The sequence below is a fragment of the Alternaria triticimaculans genome (genome assembly GCF_023758025.1).
Source record: "Alternaria triticimaculans strain BMP 0046 chromosome Unknown scaffold_2, whole genome shotgun sequence".
NCBI classification, from domain to species: domain Eukaryota; kingdom Fungi; phylum Ascomycota; class Dothideomycetes; order Pleosporales; family Pleosporaceae; genus Alternaria; species Alternaria triticimaculans.
This window is the reverse complement of record NW_026055959.1, coordinates 2,362,067-2,380,412: the sequence shown is the minus strand read 5'-3', so window position 1 is coordinate 2,380,412 and position 18,346 is coordinate 2,362,067. Positions and strand designations below refer to the sequence as shown.

Sequence of the window (18,346 nt, the reverse complement as noted above, 5' to 3'; positions counted from 1 at the left end):
GGGCCTGCGCAGTACTCCCTGAAGGTGTCCTCATAACTCTTCACCCATGCATCGCATTACATCGCATCACACGTTGGACTCATCAAATTAATGGTACCACCATATATTCAGCGCATCTTTTGCGCGGTATCTTCATGAAGTCGTGATAACCGAGCACCTCTCCACTGTGAGCCCGGTACAAGACGTAGCACTACACCACTACTCAAAGTCGGCGCAAATACCCGTTGTTGTACTTCCACAACTGCTCCAAGCACACCGCAGCAGCAACGTACTTCCAGCTCCTCAACGTGCGGTAGTTCTCCCAGCCATCCGTCTCCAGCGCGACCATGAAGCACGCAATGGAGCGCGGCAACGCCTCCGAATCCGCATCGCCGTCCCAGTCTCCATCACCCATTACTATATTCTTGATCATGTCGCTGACATCGCGGTTGAAGCGTTCTTGAACCTCGAGGTTGGCTTCGCGGACGTAGCGGGAGGGTGCACGATCTTTCTTGCCAAGGATGTTACCACTAAACACCTCAAGCTCGGTAAGACGTGAGCCTCGAGACGGACGATGTGTGTCCATAATTTCGAACATGTTCTCTTCGTACGCTTCACGGAGTTGTTCTGCGAAATCCCAATGGTGTTCCCATTGTACTCCACGGGTCTCTCGGATCACATATCGCTTGAGCTTCTGTACCAGCGTTTCATCACCCCGGCGATGGTGAGATGTTCGGTAGGCGTTCTTCATCTTATCGAAGAACGTTTTTTCGTCGATCCGCCGATACAGAACTCCTAGGACCTTTGTGCTTGTGTAGTATGAACTCCTTGGTTTCTCAGCATTTAGCACACTCACTTCGTCGAGCTCGTCACCCTCAAGCTCCTCGAGTTCAGCAGCGCCCAAGTCGTTGACGATGAGGTTCGATCCTGGCGCCATGAAGTCAGGGCGGATGTGATCAGAACCTGGCGGTATCTGAGCCATTTTGGCAGGAATCCCAGATTTTCCAAAGTCGACGGCATCGGATGCGAGCTTGGCAAGAAGCAGGCACTCTGCACCTAGAGTGCCAAAAGGAGCCTTATCAGCGCGAATCTTGTGTTTGTTCGAAATCTGTCCCAATCGATCCATGTTCATGTATTCGATAAAGAAGTCAACGATATCGTCGGCAGTTACCGGCCGCCCCAAATCCTTTGCCGGCGTGGATGGGTAGTCGGCGGGTTGATAAACGATTCTCGGAATCAGTCGAGTGTCGTGAATGATGTGGAACAAGTCTCCATCAAGATCACCGCCACTTAGCTTCGATGGTAGATCCCGCGGACCTTGCTGTGAGAATACGACGCAGTTGTGCAGTGCTCTGAGGGGCGAACCTTCTGGAACATCGACTGCTTTGACGACCTGAATATCGCCTGGGTGTAGCGCAGGGGCTCTCGTGATGACTATTCGCTCGCCAACGAGTATGGTTCTCTTCAGTTTGTCGTTCGTATCGTAATCTTGTAGCGGAATGTAGACCTCGCCCTCTTTCAGAATGTTCCATTCGTCCATGATGCCATAAAGGAGGTAGCCGTTCTTGATTGGAATACGCGCGCGATATTTGATATCTCTCAGGCTTGACATAGCTGCCACTTCCACGATGTCGGTGAGGAAGCTGTCCGCGTGGAATGATAGACCCAATTCATTCATTCGCCGAAACAGTGACGGGACTCTCGCGAGATCACCCGAGTGGGAGTATTCTAGCAGGCTTGTTAGCACATATGACCATACGTTCGGGAAGCAGTTCATGGCGATGCCGCCGAGTATGAGGAACCAAACATCCTTTCAGGCCGCACAGCATGTGCTAGAAAACCGGGACTTACCGAGAAGGCTGGCTGCATTCAGAGGATGCTCCGTCATGAGTTTCAGTTCTGTGACAGCTTCATCCTGGACCGCCATGAAGTTTTCCGCAGGTATACGTAAATCCTCAAGGATCTTGATGAACTGGTGGTTCAGATATACTCTGAGAGGCTTGTAGGCAGCTCCACAGATTTCCAAATCCCTCCACTCTTCTTTGGCGACGTATTTGGTCATACTCTTTCGGGCGTGCAGTTGATCACCTTGCAATGTCGTATCTAGTGATAGTACCCCCTTCGCACCTCTGAACCGGATCTGTAGCACCGTCGGCCTGAGTGCTCTACGGTCCGGCTGGAAGGCGTTCCAAACTTTTTGGAAGAGGCTCAATGACAAGGTTCCGCAGCCGTCACTGAATGTGCGGTTGTTTCTCGTGACGTCGTCCTTCATTTCGTTTACATAGGCGGTTTTCGAGATTGGCACCGAGAATGTTGTATCTAGATGTCGAGGTACAATGTCAGCACACATCTCACATACGTTTCGTACCGAGTTGAACCCTACCGGAGAACGCCTGCCCTATCCTCGCCGCGCATTTTGCGGCGCAACGAATCTGGGAAAAGTCACCCAAATCGCGAATGCTCAATGAAGTCAGTACAAGTCCCACACGCAAATCATACGTACTTACACATCTCTTGCGCGGACGACAATATCATCTTCCTTGAAAGGAGCCATAAACCAAGCTTCATGAGTACGGAGTGACGCATGGGAAAAGCCGAGAAATTGGAATGTATGTCCGGCGACCGTGATACCCGTTCGAAGTACGCCTCGAAAGCGTTCGTAGACTCTCTCTTGCGATGCCCGTGGGTCATGGAATACCGGCAGCTCGTCTTCATCTGCGAAGAACACGCGCATGAAGAACTGGGCGTGGGTTTTGTACTTCCTCAATATACGATTGGAGACGACCCAGTCAGGGCCGCGTAGCAGGATACCTAAAATATGACTTTAGTGTTGCAATTTGCAGTATTGGAAGTCTACATACCGGTAGGTGTGACCGTAGCCTTGTATGTTAAGGCGAGGTGATTTTGCTTCTTCTGTTTGACGTCCCAGATCCGGGAAAGCTCTTCAAGACGTTGACAACATTCGATGCTTTCATCAAGAATGCGCTTAATGGTCTTGATCATGAAGCTTTTCGCTTCAACAGCTGGTGCAGGCGTTGGTATTCGCTTTCCTCTGCGACTGACTGCGTTTGAAGTAAGATCTGCCGCCTTAACACCCGGTGTAGGCGTTGGTATCCGTTTCCCAAGGAGACGAACTGCGTTCGCGGTGAGTTCTGCACCATGCTTCTCAGCAGCATTTTGTACTACCGGTATCAGTTCCTTCATCTTCCACGGGGCGATTGTACCCTCTAGCATGAGCGCTGTCAGTTGGTAACGGATATTGAACGTGAAGGTCTGCGGAAAAGATGGTCCATAGTCGCTAAGCATCTTGTTGACGACTGCATACTCGTGTTCAATACTGCCCGTCAAAGCGGTGGGCTCCATGGTCTTCATCCATTTTGTGTTAGGTCCCGCGAAGAAGGGCTTAACAAAGGTCCAAGCAAGATCAACGCTTCGGGTGTCGGAGAAGGCGATCTTGTAGACCATACACAAAGCGGAGTTCATGTCGTGAGATTTACTCAATTTGCATAGTCTTTGTAGCCGAAGAACTGGTTTTGGCGGCTTGATGCCGAGTCTCGACAATGCGGCAGAGATGTCGTTCGGTGCTTGCTCACCGGCATACAAGTGTAGATCATTAGTCGATTGAATGTCGTAGAACTTCGGTGGAGACTTGAGGGTGAATGTTATCGTTCCATGTTGGCCGTTGCCGCGAGACGGAACGATGTGCTCTATAGTAGCATAATCAATATCAATCCTGCAATGCCAGTTGAAGGCTTCGGCGGTTTCTGCCCGGAGGTAAATCTGTGTGGGTAAGCATCCGTACTAACATTGACGTGTTCGATGTAGAAGGATATACCTACCACTAGAGCATTCTTGCCGAACGTAATGTAACCTTGCCTTTTGTCCTTGAGCTTCTGGTCAAAGACGAGCTTGCCAAGGTGATCGTAATCCCAGACGCCTGTCATCAGGGTACGGAAAGACAACGTCGACCCTCCCGGACGCTGAAGTTTCGCGATAGGCGTCGGACTTTTGAATCTTTTGGCCTCTTCTATCTCTTGCTTCTCTCTGAGTGACTTGAGTTGGAGCGGATCTTCCCGACGCTTGTTACTTTGGCGAAAGTCGAGCGGCTGATTTCCAAAATAAAGAGGTTGCAGCGCCTGGCGTCGGCCCTGACTACCGCGTATATCCAGAAATCGATTCCCACTGCTAACGCTCGGTACAGTGAGAATGGCGAAATCATTGTGTTGACTGGAAAACTTTCGAACGTCGAATGCGAACACGTCGACGCTGTGGAGAGCGTCCTGAAGGGTGTAACGTAAGAGGACGTGATTGGCGTCTTTGGGAACCTAATGTTACGGCATCTGGTTAGCGACTGCTTTCCTATTCGCGCCCAGCGGTTACTAGCTCAGGTATTGCTGTGAGCTTACTTTCGGAATATAGATGTCCATCTTGAACGACGGTGTTACCTCGAAAGGCTGGCTCACCAGACGTGTGAGTGATAAGCTTTATTGGCACTCCGAAGTCGCGCGAATTGAGGCAAAAGAGTAGACAATGTGAGGCAGGAAGCTACAGGTCGCTGCGAGCTCGCTGACTGGGGAAGTGGGGATGGCGCTAAGGGGATTGGGCAAGACGCGTTCTCACGTGCGCGTTGCGGGGTTACCTTTCACCTTTGAATCTGAACCACAGCAGACCGCTGATAACAGGCACGTAATTGTACTGTGCTGCTTAGTCAAAACTGCAACCATTGTGGATGTGAGAGAATTCGGCTCTGCTGCCTAGTCCTGTACGACAGTCGCGTAAAAAGGCCCACATGCGGCGTGTCACCATGCGACAGGTCGCTCTGGAGGAGGGTTTACCAAGACACATCTCTCCCACAAAAGGCAACGATCATCCCACGCTATTCACGACTCATACAACGCAGCCATCCGCATCTGTACGTATCCCCACGCGGTTACAGGCTCGTACTTCTTCGGCTTCTCTTCATCCCAACAACCTGGCAACGCATCGATAACTGTATCCATATTTGGTGTCGCGAACACAGGGATTGAGTAGCGATCTGGTACTACTATCTCCCTGTCGTTCCGTTTGCCGTCTTCAGTGACCTTTTGAAGGACCGGAGGTAGGCCAACACGATGCACACTGCTTGTCCAACGATCGTTGCTCCATCTCGCCATGAGATCTCCGATATTGACCAACACAGTGTCCTCGATGGGCTCTGCAGCACGGAAAGTACCTGGGTTCGCAGGTTCCTGTACTTCAAGTCCTCCAACGTTGTCCTGGAATAGCAAAGTGAGCGTGCCAAAGTCGGAATGCGCGTTGATCCTGCTGCGCTCATTGTTGCGTAGCTGTTCGGCGTCGATGGAGGGGTAGTGAAGAAGCCGGAGTTGGAAGAGCGACTGCGAATGGGTTGGAGAGAGGCCTGGTGCTGGAACGTTGAGAGCAATGGAGAGAGCGTCGAGGATGCTGTGGATTAGACTGGCGCACTCGACAAAGTACTTCTCCATGAATGCGCGAAAGCCCGGAAGCTTATCTTCTGGAAGCCAGATATTTGGCTGAGCCTCATCTTTCACGTTGCCAGACTCGAAGGACTCTTTATAATCAGGCGTCTGCCTCTCATTAGCTTAGACCATGGAGAGCGAAGATGAATGCAACTAACCTCCCTCAGCTTGTTCAGCTCATTAATATCATAAACCCCTTGACTAACCTTCTCCACTCCAGGCGCCGAGTATCCACGATGATGACTGCCACCCGGCGGATGCGGAGCCAGCATCTTGGTCTCAAGCGGTAGATCGAAGAACTTCTTTGACCAAGCAAAGCACTCCTCCACCAGCTCCTTCCTCACGCCATGGTTCTTTAGGTAGACAAAGCCCATACTATGGAATGCATCGTCGATCTCCTTGGCGATCTTCTCCTGATCCTCTGCTTTACCGTGCAGGTACGCGCCGAAGTCGACGATAGGTATGCCGCTCATCTCGTCGATGGCAAGGATTAGAAAGTGAGAAGTGGTTGTGACGGAGAAATGAACAGAGAAAGAGGCAGGTGCTGACTCGCGGGTTGCTTCTATTTTGGGTAGATAGGTAGGAACGGCAAGCACGCAGTAGTACAGCGGCGGGGTCAGGTCATCGGCACTGCGGGGTACGTTCAGTTGTCGCGAGATGCAATGAACGAATCAGCGTGCATCAGCGCAATGCGTCTTAATTGTGAGGCGTTTCTCGATACATGCTTCTGCTATAGGATGCATAGAGTGACACTGCGGCGAAGACTGTTGCCAAGCACGTGATGCTTCCTCGAAGCCATCATCAAGAACAGGCCAACACCAACCTTAAAATGCTATGCATACCACTTTTCCCATGCCCTACCCTTCGTCCTAGAATGCTTTGGTGATCCACCCGCCTCATAACCATGCTACCATACCCGATGCCCATTGGTACCACCGCAAGTCCTTTCGTCATCAAGAATCATACACGCCCGCTTCCCATGGAAGTTTACGACTCTCCGAACATGTCTGCCACACCTGCCAATCCGGGGCTGGTGCCTCGGACTATAGTCGGCTGTTGATCCACACTCATGTACTGCTCCATCATGACAGTCCTGGTCTTGGTCTTCGTCGATCTCTGTATTTTGCCTTGCTCGTGAATACTGACACCCTTGATACTACTCATGAGATCTAGTACGATGCTGCGCTGCATACGTTCGTCCGACCTGTTCGCTCCACGGAGCTTTGCAAGACGGCGGTCGACGCGATACTGGTCACCCATGCCGGGTAGAGACAAGATGATCGAGCGCGGTATCTCCTCGTCCAGGTGAATGATGCCGGCGATGAGTGAGGCGAGCTCTTTCTGGCAGTCCACAAAGTATGGCTCATGGAGGGACGTAATGGCCGATTTGAGGATGTCATTGCAGAAGTAGTCCCGAATGGGCGACTTCTCCTTGAACCGTGGGAGCAGGGTGCGCAATACGCGGACCATGGTGACAACGGACCTCGTATCGCGATAACGTATTGTTGAGTTGCAGAAGAGGAGGATAGGCTCGAGGACGGCAGGCGTTGAGAGAATGAAGTCGCACATGGGCGGTGCGTTGGCTTCTTTTCGACTGTGTTCATCGTGACGGGCAAATTCTGTGACCAGGTCAGCTTTTAGTCATCAAACACGATTAGGAGACTCGGTACTAGAACCGATACCCCAACGCAGATAGAAGTCGCGAAAGGAAGACCACCAAGCACGATAAGTAATAGACGACTTACCCTGTCTCGAATCGAGCAGGACAGCGACAAGCGAAACCGCAGCATATGTGAGCTGTCGTAGTATGCTCTCAGTCTTCATCTCGTCCGTCAAGTTGTCGTTCTGCCCCGAATCCGCCACCTGTCGGGCAACCTCGTTCCATTCTCCGGAGATTTTTCGATCCAGCTCTCTGAATAGCCCCTGTATCATGGGTGGCAGGAAATGTGGTCGTAGACGCGCTGGGCAACCTTCAATGAGATGGGTGGATACGGTTAGTAAGACAGATAGATGATGCGCAGTCAGAGCGCCTGCGTGGCCAAACAGGGCTTGACTCAACGGGCCTGGCAGATCTTCTATCCCATAGAAGAAGTCTCGAAATCGCGTTAACGAGTATAGGATGTAGTACGAGCTCTCCCTAATCTGCCTTACAGTGCCTCGTACCGTCGATGCAAAACCCTCAAACGTCGACTTGGAGCCACTAACTCTTGCAAAGAAGTCGTCTCGGCTCTCTGTCGATATGCCCGCTTGCCAGAACCGATCAGTCAGTACTCTCCGAATAACCTGCTGTAGCTCTACTGGCAAGTGTGACCAGTTGGCGTCGATATCGTTGAATGCTTGTGCATGGCTCACGAGCTGGAGAAGGTTTGGGAGCAGCACTGGTATGGCCTCTGCCCAGAGTAGCGCAGCAGTCTCGTACGCAGCAGTGCCATCGCGAAGCTTTTCCGTCGATGCTGCCAGTAATGTCTTAGTAAGTCGTAGTGGCAGTTGTTGAGAACGGTCAAGAATTGAGGCCTGCAACGCCTGGCCATCACTAGGCAACTGTTGGTCAGACCAGTCCTGAATGCCGCGGAAGTTGTTCGCAGACAGAAACTCGGGTAATTGGCCCATTCCCAATACGCCACAGAAGGACTGGAATGAAGAGATGGCTTGGGTGAACTCATCGTTGCGCCAAGCATCCTTGACACGGTTGAGCATCTGTCTCATGCGCTCCTCTTGCGTGGCGCGCTCTAATGTTGTACATCTATGTATGATGATGAAAAGGAAAGCGGAGTACGCCATACGTTGGCGTTCGTCAGTCGTTGGATCATTAATCATCTCATTGACCTTGGCCTCTAGTTGCTCGTAGACGTTCATAAAGTCGTCAGCGAATTTCATCGCTAGTTTCTGCATCTCAAGACTGCATATGCGCTCGAGGTCTTTCACAGCATCGGAGTACTGTGGATAGTTCGTGTCATCGGCTAGCCGTACTGTAAGCATATACTCCAAGAAGGTAAGAGCGAATCCTGGGCGGTCGCCAAGGGCTTTTGTTGAGAGAGTTGCCATCAAAGATATTATCTTTCTTGCAACTTCAGGATCTTCGAAATGCGCTTGCAGGATTTGCCTGCCCCACTGCTCGAGCGAGTCTTCCAGGGTATTCCGCGTCCGCTCATCATCTTGCGCGTTCTCGCCTTGCCCTTGCTGCCACTTCATGTACCCCTTGAGTGCAGCTTCGATGACAGTGACCTGCGCATCGACCTGAAGGACTTGTGGAGAGTTCTTTGTGAAGTTTTGGCGCTGGAAAGCAGGCTGATCATGGTACAGGTTCTGGAGCATGTTCGTCGCCTGAGCAAGGATATGCGCCATTGCTTCTACTGGTGTCTTGCGAACCAGGACTTCGATCACGTCTGCGCAGAAGCGCCGATAGTTGCCTAGAAAAGCATGACGTTCTGGTACTGTATCAATGTCTTCGTTGAGAAATTGTAACGTAACGTCTTCGGTATCTTCGGGTAACGATTCGTATCGAATGAGTCGGGCGCAGCACGTCTCAAGTAGCCCGCCAACCATGGAGTTGACGACATCAGAGTCTCGCACGATGCTAGATCGTAACAGCTTGGTCCAACAATGGAGAACAGGTATGGAGACGACGAGACTCGGGTTGCGCATGATATCGTATAGGAAACCGAATATGCCGGTTAGGTCGCTGCCATCTGGTATCGATTGGGGCTTTTGCTCGATGAATAGTCCGAGGCTGTTGGCCAACTGTCATCATTAGCACGGTGTGACAAGCCTGAAGGATAAGAAAGGGCCTTACTTCTGAGAGTCTCTTGCAGAGCATGTATTTCTGATCATCTATGTCATTCACATCCATATCCGTGAGCGTCCAGTTGTATACTTCTCGCAGGAGTGAAACACTGCCAGGTGTGAACATGGGGCATACAAGCTCCACAAACTCGTCGTCGTGCAGGTGGGTTCGGTTGTAGATCGCTTGGAGGGTCTCGACGGCGGCCTGTTCGTGTTAGCAGCTGTCCATGTGAGTGGATGTAAAGAGTCGACCTACAATCTGCATCTCTACGGCAGGGGTAGCCAGCGCCTTGCAGACGGCCTCGATGACCTGTGTTGCAGCGATAGCCTTGGGCATGATCCACGGCATGGCCGCCTTGAGGGCCTGCATAGACTTGATAGCGCTTGTCTTAACAGCTTCCTGGTTCTGGTAGTCCTGCCCCAAGCACCATCCCAAGTTGTCGCATAGTCTCTTCAGCCATCCTTCGTCTCCACACCGCACATCCAGACTCTTCTCGCGTGTAGGAAGCTGGTCTTGTATGACGGCAAGCGGTGTGAAAATCTCGACGCAGGCGCGACCCAGGTCGCTACCTCGAAGGCCTGCCGTAGGGTCTTCGCGATTAAAGACTTCCTCAGAAAGCGTTTCCAGGACGTATAGCACGACAGCCTGGTGGTGCAAAGAACTTGTCCAGAGCGAGACCAACAGTTCGTCCATATTCAGCCACTCGGCGCCCCAACTGCGCTTCGCAATTTCCGTCCATAGCTGCGCGACCTTGTTCCTGAGGAATGCCGCATCGTCTTCGGACACGTTTTGGGCGAGCTCGATCGCATAGCCTCGTAACGCTGTGCCTTGGTCCTCGGTGAAGTCTTCCCAGCTGTATTTTATCGAGTGCTCCAGCATAGTGAGGCCATAGTAGCGGAGGGGCGCGGGTTGCGAGCGGTCGAGTGCGAGCGTGTGACCATGTGAGGGCGCTTCCGGGTGCCGTTTCGCTTGCTCGAGGTATTCGGTTGCCTGTCGGCGGGTATCATTCGTGGACGAGGTTGCGTATATGGCCTGCAGCGCTTCTAATATCTGTGAGAGGTCTGAGTCTCCGCTGCCGTTGGACTGTCGGTGTTGCGCTCCACCGCCGCCATTCGTTTGCGGGGCCTGGTCTGCCCCAACGTTCATCGTGCAGAGGGCGTCTCTAGCCTCGGTATATAAAGACGTGAGGTCAGGTGAGTCTAGCGCGAACTGCACGGGGATATTGTAGCAATGTCGTGTGCGTGGTGTTCTGGATTTCGAAGATTCGGGCGGAAGTTGCTGAAAGCGGAAGACGTAGAGGGCAAGGATCGTGGGTAAGGAAGCTTTGGCGCCCGGTGTCTGGGACAGACCAGAGAAGATGGCGGTGTAGCGAGTAAGCCCAGATTCATTGACTCACAGGCCGGGACGTGGTACGCTTTATTTCGAGGGTCCAGCAAGGCAGTCGAGGCCTCTGTTCACGTCGCACGTTCCACAGACGCGTTTTGCAGGCTGCAGTCCCAAAGGCACGTCACGTCGACGCGATGTCAGCTGCTTTGCCGCCAGAACTAGGCTCGTCGCTTCCGAACTAGTCTATATCCAATATATGTATCGCTATATACAAATCATAAGTCTATCGTAAATGCTCCCCGAACACCTTGACAAGTATAAAAAGTCGCCCAACGCTCATGTTTGCCCAAATGAATCATATGCACAAGAACTGCTGACTGCGTGACCTGAGCATCGCATGATATTGCATCACCGTGCATCGATTGGTCAAACCCCACCACACCAAACCCCGACATCATCAACTTTGCGACATTACATGACAGCGCAAGTCTGCTTTTGGCACTGCTGGAGATATCCCTCGTCTTCTTCCGTGCCTAACGCGCTTCCCGCCTTTCGCACGACGCCTTTGACAGTCATGACCTGGTCACCTTCCGCGTGCCACCACCGCAGCGTCTGCTGCAGCGCGCCATCGGTCTCCTCGGATGTGATGGTCCACTTGCCACCGCTAACCTCGACATTGGTTTGTCCTGACGGAAAGTGGAACTCGGGCAGGTAGCAGACAGTAGGGAAGTCTTCCGATGTCGAGCTTGGCGCAGAAAGGGCAAGCTTGAATGTGCAGTTCTTGAGGTCGAACCCGTACGACGAAATGTCTCCATGGACGGCAACGGGGGTGGGGCGGATGAAGGCCTCTGCTGCTCGCAGACCCCGAACGTCGTCGTCATCTTTCTTTGAGCTCATTCGTTCTGCGGTGATGGTCTTCTGCAGGTTGGAAGGGTTAATGCTAAGGGTGTCGGTCGACTGTGCTCTCGAGAACGTGGGCGAATTTTTGTCTAGCGACGCACGGGAGTCGGCTGGCGAGAAGGGGCCTGCAGGAACCGCCTTGTCGTCTACTGAGTAGATGGAGAGATCCTCTCCGTTCCAAAGGTCGCCCCAGTAATGGCAGTTCTGGTCTTTGTCAGCCGTGTCCAATTCTAGACAGAATGGAAACATACATTTGCTACATAGGTCCACAGGGCGAAGCCGTTAGCTTTACTGTCTTCAAGCGCGAAGTGATTGGCATCCAAGGCAGCTATCTGGCTGCTGTAGTTACCTGTCTTGTACGCATACTTGTCGTCCATATCGTATGGGATACCGATCTCGGTGAAGATACAGGGGTGAACACCCGTGTACTCTGTACCTTCGTCTCGGATCGCCTTGAGCTGGTGGGAGAAGCAGTTTCTGATGGCATTCTCGCCAATCTTTATGGCGAACGCTGGCGTGAGATACTTTCCTCGCAACACACCGAATACGTCGACATTCCATACGCGGTTCCTATGTGACATTAGACGAGATGAGATAAGAATCAGTATTCTGGAACATACCACTTCTTTGTGATCAGAGTGATGCCATCGTAGAAATGGGGCGAGAAGATCATGTTGGGATCATCGTCTTCTGTGCCCTTGACCTTTGGCGGTATCTCCAACACTGGCGGCTGGAAGAACATCAAAGAATCCGGGAATATGGACTTGACCATCTTGCTGTACGCCCGGTAGTGCGGCAGCCAGTAGTGGTTTGTGAAGTACTCGTAGTCAATCTTGGCCCCATTTTTGGGATCAATTCCGAAGTAGTCCTTCTTCAAGACCGTGTCAGTCGCTGGGTCCCAGACACCGTGTTGCGCCCACAAGCATTCGCCCAACTTCCACCCTGGGTCGCGTTTCCAGCCGTATTTGGTGTCGTCGTAATCTTTCGATAGCCATGCCATAGTGCCCTCGGGATCCACTAATGCCGAGCCACTCTTGTATGGTCCCAGCCCGCCAAATTCCCAAGTCGATATCTCGCAAGCTCTACCCGATCCGGTAAGTATCGCCTGCCAAGCCGTCGGCGAGGTGCCCTTCTGGAGTTTTTGTTCGCTCGGGATCTGGGTAATATCTTGGTAGCTGATGAGGCCTCTGTTGGGCTCATTCATGCTTTCCCACCCAACGATCGGGTCGTGCCACAGGTCGCCTGCTTGGTGTATCCGCTTCGCTAGATGCTCGCATGCCCCGATGTAGTGATCTTGAAGATAGTCCTGGATATTCTTTCCGTCTATGATGGCCTTGGGCGCGAAGTCCCTACCACCAAAGAACAGTGTCCACATGACCTGACATACTAATCGTGTGTAGTTGGTGGTCCAGATCATCTTAGGGAAAGTGGCAGGGTCGGGGTATGTGTTGTGCACGAGGGCGGCTTCGGTGACGGCGAAGTTCTCGGGGTCCAGCCCGCAAGCATAGAGAGTCCACATGGGCGCGCCAGAACCTCCAGAGAATCGTGACCACTATGTGATGCATTAGAGAAGGAGTAAATGAATCTATTGGAATGCTACCTACGACATCCTGGTGAGGATCCATGAAGATGTAGAACCCATATTCTTTCGCCTTTCGTAGGAGAGCGATGGTGTGGTCTATCCACTCCTCGTCGTACTTGCCCGGGCCCGCGTGCTCTATGGCTTCCCACGTGAAGACATAGCGGATGGTGTTGTAACCCCAACTACGTAATCGCGAGAAGTGTGTCGCGGAGTCTTCTAGCGAAAAGGGTCGGTTGACAAAGGAGACATTGTCGCCGTCGAAGAAGTTGTCTGGAATGTGTGACGGCTGATCTGGCTTCGCAGGAAACTTGGCGTCGGCTGCACAGTTGATACCGTGCAGGGTGACTTCGCGGTTCTGGGGGTCTCGGAATATGCGTCCGTCGATACGCAGCCGAATGGGAGACATTACTGGTGGCAGGCGTGTGGAGGGTTACGAGGAGAGTGAATGGGAGGAACAGGAAAAGGTGCGCAAGGCGGGTGCGAAGAGGAGCTATGAGGTATGCGCCTGTCTAGTCCTGATGGCGTAGCGGCGGCGTTCACGGGCATGCATCTGGGCATGTCGTAATCCATGCCTGCCCGCATTAGCGTTCTGGGGGTCGCGGGGGTCAGTGCGTCCCGGCTATCATGCGGCTGGTCGCTGAGGACAAGTTGCAATTGTTCGACAGTGAAAGGCCAGATAAAGACACGACCCGCTCTTTCCATGAACTGACCGTCGCACCTGCCGTTGCTTCTCTGCGCGGACTATACTCCTGCTTGCTCAACATCCAACCTACCGTCACTCATTCATAGCACGCTCAACCGCATCCCGCCATGATACTCCGACTATCCTCTCTTGCCCTCGGGCTCCTCCCGCTCGCCAGCGCACTCTCCGCCTCGGACATACCCACGGATACTCCCGTGTCGCAGCTTATCAAGGACGCCAGCGTCCAACTCGCGACCGGCAACACCCAAGACGCCCTTCTCTACTTCGACATCGCCATCACCCGCGACCCGCGCAACTACCTCACCTACTTCAGGCGCGGCGCCGCTTACCTGCAAATCGGCCGAACGGCGCAGGCCCAACATGACTTCGACAAGGTGCTGGAACTGAAGCCTGGCTTCGAGGGCGCATTAGTGCAGAGGGCCAAGATCAGAGCCAGAAAGGCCGACTGGGCGGCAGCGCGCAAAGACTACGAGGCTGCCGGCAAGACCGATGCCATCGCGGAGCTGGAAGAAGCGCAAGGCGCTGCCATCATGGCGCAGGAGGCGGCAGAGAAGCGCGACTGGGACGCGTGTATCTCGAATGCTGGAACTGCCATCTTAGTCGCGGGAGGAGCATACGACATCCGCAAGACAAGAGCAAGGTGTCGCTTCGAGAAAGGCGAGGTCGCCGAGGGCATCAGCGACCTGCAGCATCTCCTCCAGATCAACAAGGGCGATATCCAACCCCATCTCCAGAGCTCCGCCATGGCCTTCTACTCCTTGGGCGAAACCGACAAGGGGCTCAAGCACGTCGCACAATGTCTTCAGTCAGACCCAGACTCGAAGGTCTGCATGAAGCTACGGAGGAGAGAAAAGAACCTCGACAAGGACATTCAAAAGGTGCGCAAGTTCTTCGAGAAGCGCCAGTTCGCCACCGCCTCGAAACTCCTCATCGACCGCGGCGAAGAGGACCCGGGCCTGTTGAAAGAGGTCAAGCAAGACTTCAAGGACTACACCGAACAAGGCTACATCTACGCCAACTCACCCCAAGGTCTCTACCAAACCCTCGTGGAGATGACCTGCGAAGCATACGTCGAGATGAACAACCTAAAGAAGGGCACACCATACTGTACCGAAGCCCTACAACTCAACCCCGACTCGTTACACGCCCTCCTTCACAAGGCTCAATTCCAGCTTGATGCCGACGAATTCGAAGACTGCGTCCGGACCCTAGAGCACGCGAAAGAGCACCACCAGAACCAGAAGCTCGACGAGTTACACCACAAAGCGCAGACACTGCTCAAGCGCTCGAAGACAAAGGATTACTACAAGGTGCTCGGCGTAACGCGCGATGCAGACGAGCGCGAGATCAAGAAGGCATACCGCAAGCTGACCAAGATGTACCACCCCGACAAGGCCTCGGCCAACAACATGACACCCGAGGATGCGCAGAAGAAGATGTCCCAAGTCAACGAAGCCTACGAAGTCCTCTCCGACCCCGAGCTCAAGGAACGTTTCGACCGCGGTGACGACCCCAACAGCAACGAGCAGCAACAAGGCAATCCCTTCCAAGGCTCACCCTTCGGCGGTCAGCAGTTCATGTTCAGACAAGGTGGAGGAGGCGGCTTCCCGGGTGGCGGCGGTAGCTTCAAGTTCCAGCAGGGCGGCGGCGGTTTCCCAGGTGGTTTCCCCGGTGGATTTGGCTTCTAGACTATTGCTATTGCTTACTTATATGACTTGGAGTTTGGGAGCATGCACAGTGGATCAATCACATGGGTAGAACAGTCTGGCGTTTTCCACTGTATGATATCGTTGCTTCGGCTGTATTGAGAAATGAATTATGGTAGCTAGTAAGTGAGAAGATCACTCTTTCCTGCTAGCCTGCAATCCTTCTTGTCTTTGAACCGTTTCGAGTAAATTTTCCGTCTCTTCGTATTTGTCCTGATGAAACTACATCCAGAGATGTTGTCCCCTATGGATTTGATTGGTTATTCAAAGTAAGAATCAGAACTGGACGCGGAGCTCTGCTCCAGCGTTGTATCACCTCGCTTCCGCTTTGCACCCTGAGACGCCGACGTTGACTCTTTCGCCTTCTTTGCAGCGTCATTTCCGCAACGGTATTTTCCCGGCACGATCGATCCAAACTTGTTCTTGACCATCGGCCGCCTCTTAAGTAACGCAGGAATTAGATCGTTGACAAACTCCACGCACGTCTGCTCGGTAATATCGTCTGGTTTCTGGTCTAGAGACGCACCGAGGGCCCAAATGTCTACCATGAGACGGCGAACGGGTGAGTTGGTAGCGGTTCCAGCATAGAGGATCTTGATGGCCGACGTGTCTGGCAATTCAGAAAATTCTTTGTATCGTCGGATGAACGTCTCAGCGATGACATCTTGGAAGACTGTATCCATGATGTGTTCTCCAAGGATATAGAGGTGCGCTAATTGGTCTGATGGGGAGACATCGTACAGCCGTCTGATTTGCCTTGCATACAACCACTGGCAATAATACTCGAAAGTTTGCGGATCTGTAGTGCTCATATCAATGGGCTTGGTGGAATCAGTGCGCCACTCTGACTTCATGGCGTTCTCGAAAAACTTGGAGCTTCTGGTGAGGACAGCAACGTGGATATGGAAAAGCTTGTCGCTGACTTGAATGGATACGACGTCTCCAATCAGACTAGGTAAGGTGATGTGTCAGTAAGTGTTGTTTGAACCACATTCAAGGAAAACGCTGAACACCCTAGAGCCTACGTTGACGTTGGGTCGCCTACTTTGTAGGTTTCTAAATCAATGTAGGCTGTAGACCTGTTCAGTTTTCATTTCATCGGATGCACTTACTCAGGCTTTTCATAGATTCTGGTGTCATCTACCAGTATGAGCCGTTGCACAGCGGAGGCCATTTCGTTTAGTAGGAGCGAGCGGTAGAGAAGTGGAGAGTGGCCGGTGATTCAATACCCAGGTGCAGCGGGCGCACAGTCGGAAATGAAGTCCTGCGTTATATCAAGAAGGAAGCGCGGCTGTGACGTAAGAAGAATAGACAGTGCACGAGTGGGAGGAGGAGATTACGCCTTCACTGCCGTTCAATTTGCACCTTGGCACCACATTTACCCTGAAGGTATTCACACTACTTTTGGTTGCCTTTTAGTAGGCCACAGGACTATGTATACTTTATATTACATCATCACTTGTAGCGTGTTCTGGATGCAAAGGATGTAGTCTCCTACATACCCCAGAATGCATCAAGCACGTCCACCTCCTCCTGGACTGAAGGGTCAGTCTTATTGGAAAGCTCATCCTCGCTGGGTGATCCATCCTCGCTGGAGAACTCATCTTCGCTGGAAGATTCTTCCTCGCTGGAGAGCTCCATCTCGCTAGAAGGCTCGTCCTTGATGAAGGGCTCATCTATCATAGAAGGCTCTTCCTTGATGTGAGTTTCATCCTCAACGTAAGGCTCGTTCTTAACGAAAGGTTCCTCCTCATAGGAAGGCTCATCCTTGATGGAAGGCTCAGAGATCGCCTCGTCGCCCCTGTCTTCCGGTATCTCGCTCTTGATCACGACACCCTTGTTGTAATAGGAACTTCGTTGCGAGATCCATGGCCTAGCTTGAGAAGCATCCGGTAGTCCCCGTCTGTCTAGCAGTACCGGTAAGAGGTCATCCAGAAAAGGTTTGTTCTCTGGCGCTCGAAGTCTCGTCTTCGTTACCCAAGAGGAGTCCATGTTGAAAGCCCACAGATCCACCAGGAGACGTATCACCGGGGCTTTCCTCGGAGCGCCCTTGTAGATGATTCCGATAGCTTGCAGATCAGGTACTTTGTAGCGCAGGGGCTTTTGACTCAGTCGCGCAGTGATATGGCGGTAGATTATGGCGTCGACGACATCGTTCTGGAATGTGCGGTCGATCAACTTTTCTCCCAAGACGTACATCCGAGCAAGGTAACTGAATCCATCGTGATGGTCTAGTTTCGCGTCAAGGACTCGAGTATATAGCCATTGACAGTATATTTCGAAATCATGAGGCTTTTCGTCGGACAGATCGATGAACCTGCAGAGGTACACGTACGGAGTCAGTAAATGTCTCATATGTATGTATTTCGTAAAGCGATATCTTACCTGTGAGATAACATCGACTCGTGACTAATGGCTTTTCTGAAGTATTCGGAGCTGCTGCTGATGAGATCCTTGTGTACGTCGACGATTTGGAGGCCGACTTTGACTGCGATAGTCTCGCCCGAGACACTAAAGACGTTAGATGCCTGTATTTTGAGAAGAAACAGGCGTCGATTCACTTCGGTAGCTGGATGGTAAATGCGGCTGATTCACATGAGTCTGGGGAAGCCATCTTGCTGTAGGCTTCCCGCTCCTTGTTAGTAGGCAACAGCAATGAAGTGGTTAGTCAAGCAGGACAGTGGTTTGCAAGGTATCGGTTGGAAAGTGAACCCAAATTGCGACAGAACAGGCATAGAGCACGGACGCTGCAGCCTAAGCCGATCCTCAACGGTGCGTAGTGAAAGTGAGTGTGAATTCGTCTGAAAGAGGAAAGCGCGCCGTTCTCTTATATTACCCATGGATTCTTTCGCCCTCGGCACCATATAAGTTCAGTATCCCGCCCTCTTC

At 52.4% G+C, this 18,346-nt stretch overlaps 4 protein-coding genes across 4 annotated transcripts; 1 reads left to right on the top strand and 3 right to left on the bottom strand.

The window, feature by feature from the left end:
• Positions 1–202: 202 nt before the first annotated feature.
• J4E78_002460 (uncharacterized protein) lies at positions 203–10,386 on the bottom strand (the record flags this gene model as incomplete). The annotated part of the gene is made up of 12 exons (XM_049363107.1): positions 203–1,707; positions 1,831–2,298; positions 2,348–2,372; positions 2,678–2,790; positions 2,841–3,759; positions 3,819–4,065; positions 4,873–5,564; positions 5,615–6,086; positions 6,448–7,075; positions 7,202–9,197; positions 9,250–9,444; positions 9,496–10,386. The coding sequence occupies 12 exons, from the start codon at positions 10,384–10,386 to the stop codon at positions 203–205; spliced, it is 8,151 nt and encodes a 2,716-aa protein (XP_049225699.1).
• A 651-nt stretch (positions 10,387–11,037) lies between these two features.
• Positions 11,038–13,454, bottom strand: EGC1 (endo-1,4-beta-glucanase; the record flags this gene model as incomplete). The annotated part of the gene is made up of 4 exons (XM_049363106.1): positions 11,038–11,670; positions 11,718–12,036; positions 12,087–13,018; positions 13,071–13,454. The coding sequence occupies 4 exons, from the start codon at positions 13,452–13,454 to the stop codon at positions 11,038–11,040; spliced, it is 2,268 nt and encodes a 755-aa protein (XP_049225698.1).
• Positions 13,455–13,858: 404 nt separating this feature from the next.
• On the top strand, positions 13,859–15,439 carry J4E78_002458 (uncharacterized protein; the record flags this gene model as incomplete). Its single annotated transcript, XM_049363105.1, has 1 exon — positions 13,859–15,439. One exon carries the CDS (start codon positions 13,859–13,861, stop codon positions 15,437–15,439), a length of 1,581 nt encoding a protein of 526 aa, XP_049225697.1.
• Positions 15,440–15,717: 278 nt separating this feature from the next.
• On the bottom strand, positions 15,718–18,071 carry J4E78_002457 (uncharacterized protein; the record flags this gene model as incomplete). Its single annotated transcript, XM_049363104.1, has 5 exons — positions 15,718–16,408; positions 16,483–16,528; positions 16,960–17,774; positions 17,843–17,968; positions 18,019–18,071. The coding sequence occupies 5 exons, from the start codon at positions 18,069–18,071 to the stop codon at positions 15,718–15,720; spliced, it is 1,731 nt and encodes a 576-aa protein (XP_049225696.1).
• Between the last annotated feature and the right edge of the window lie 275 nt (positions 18,072–18,346).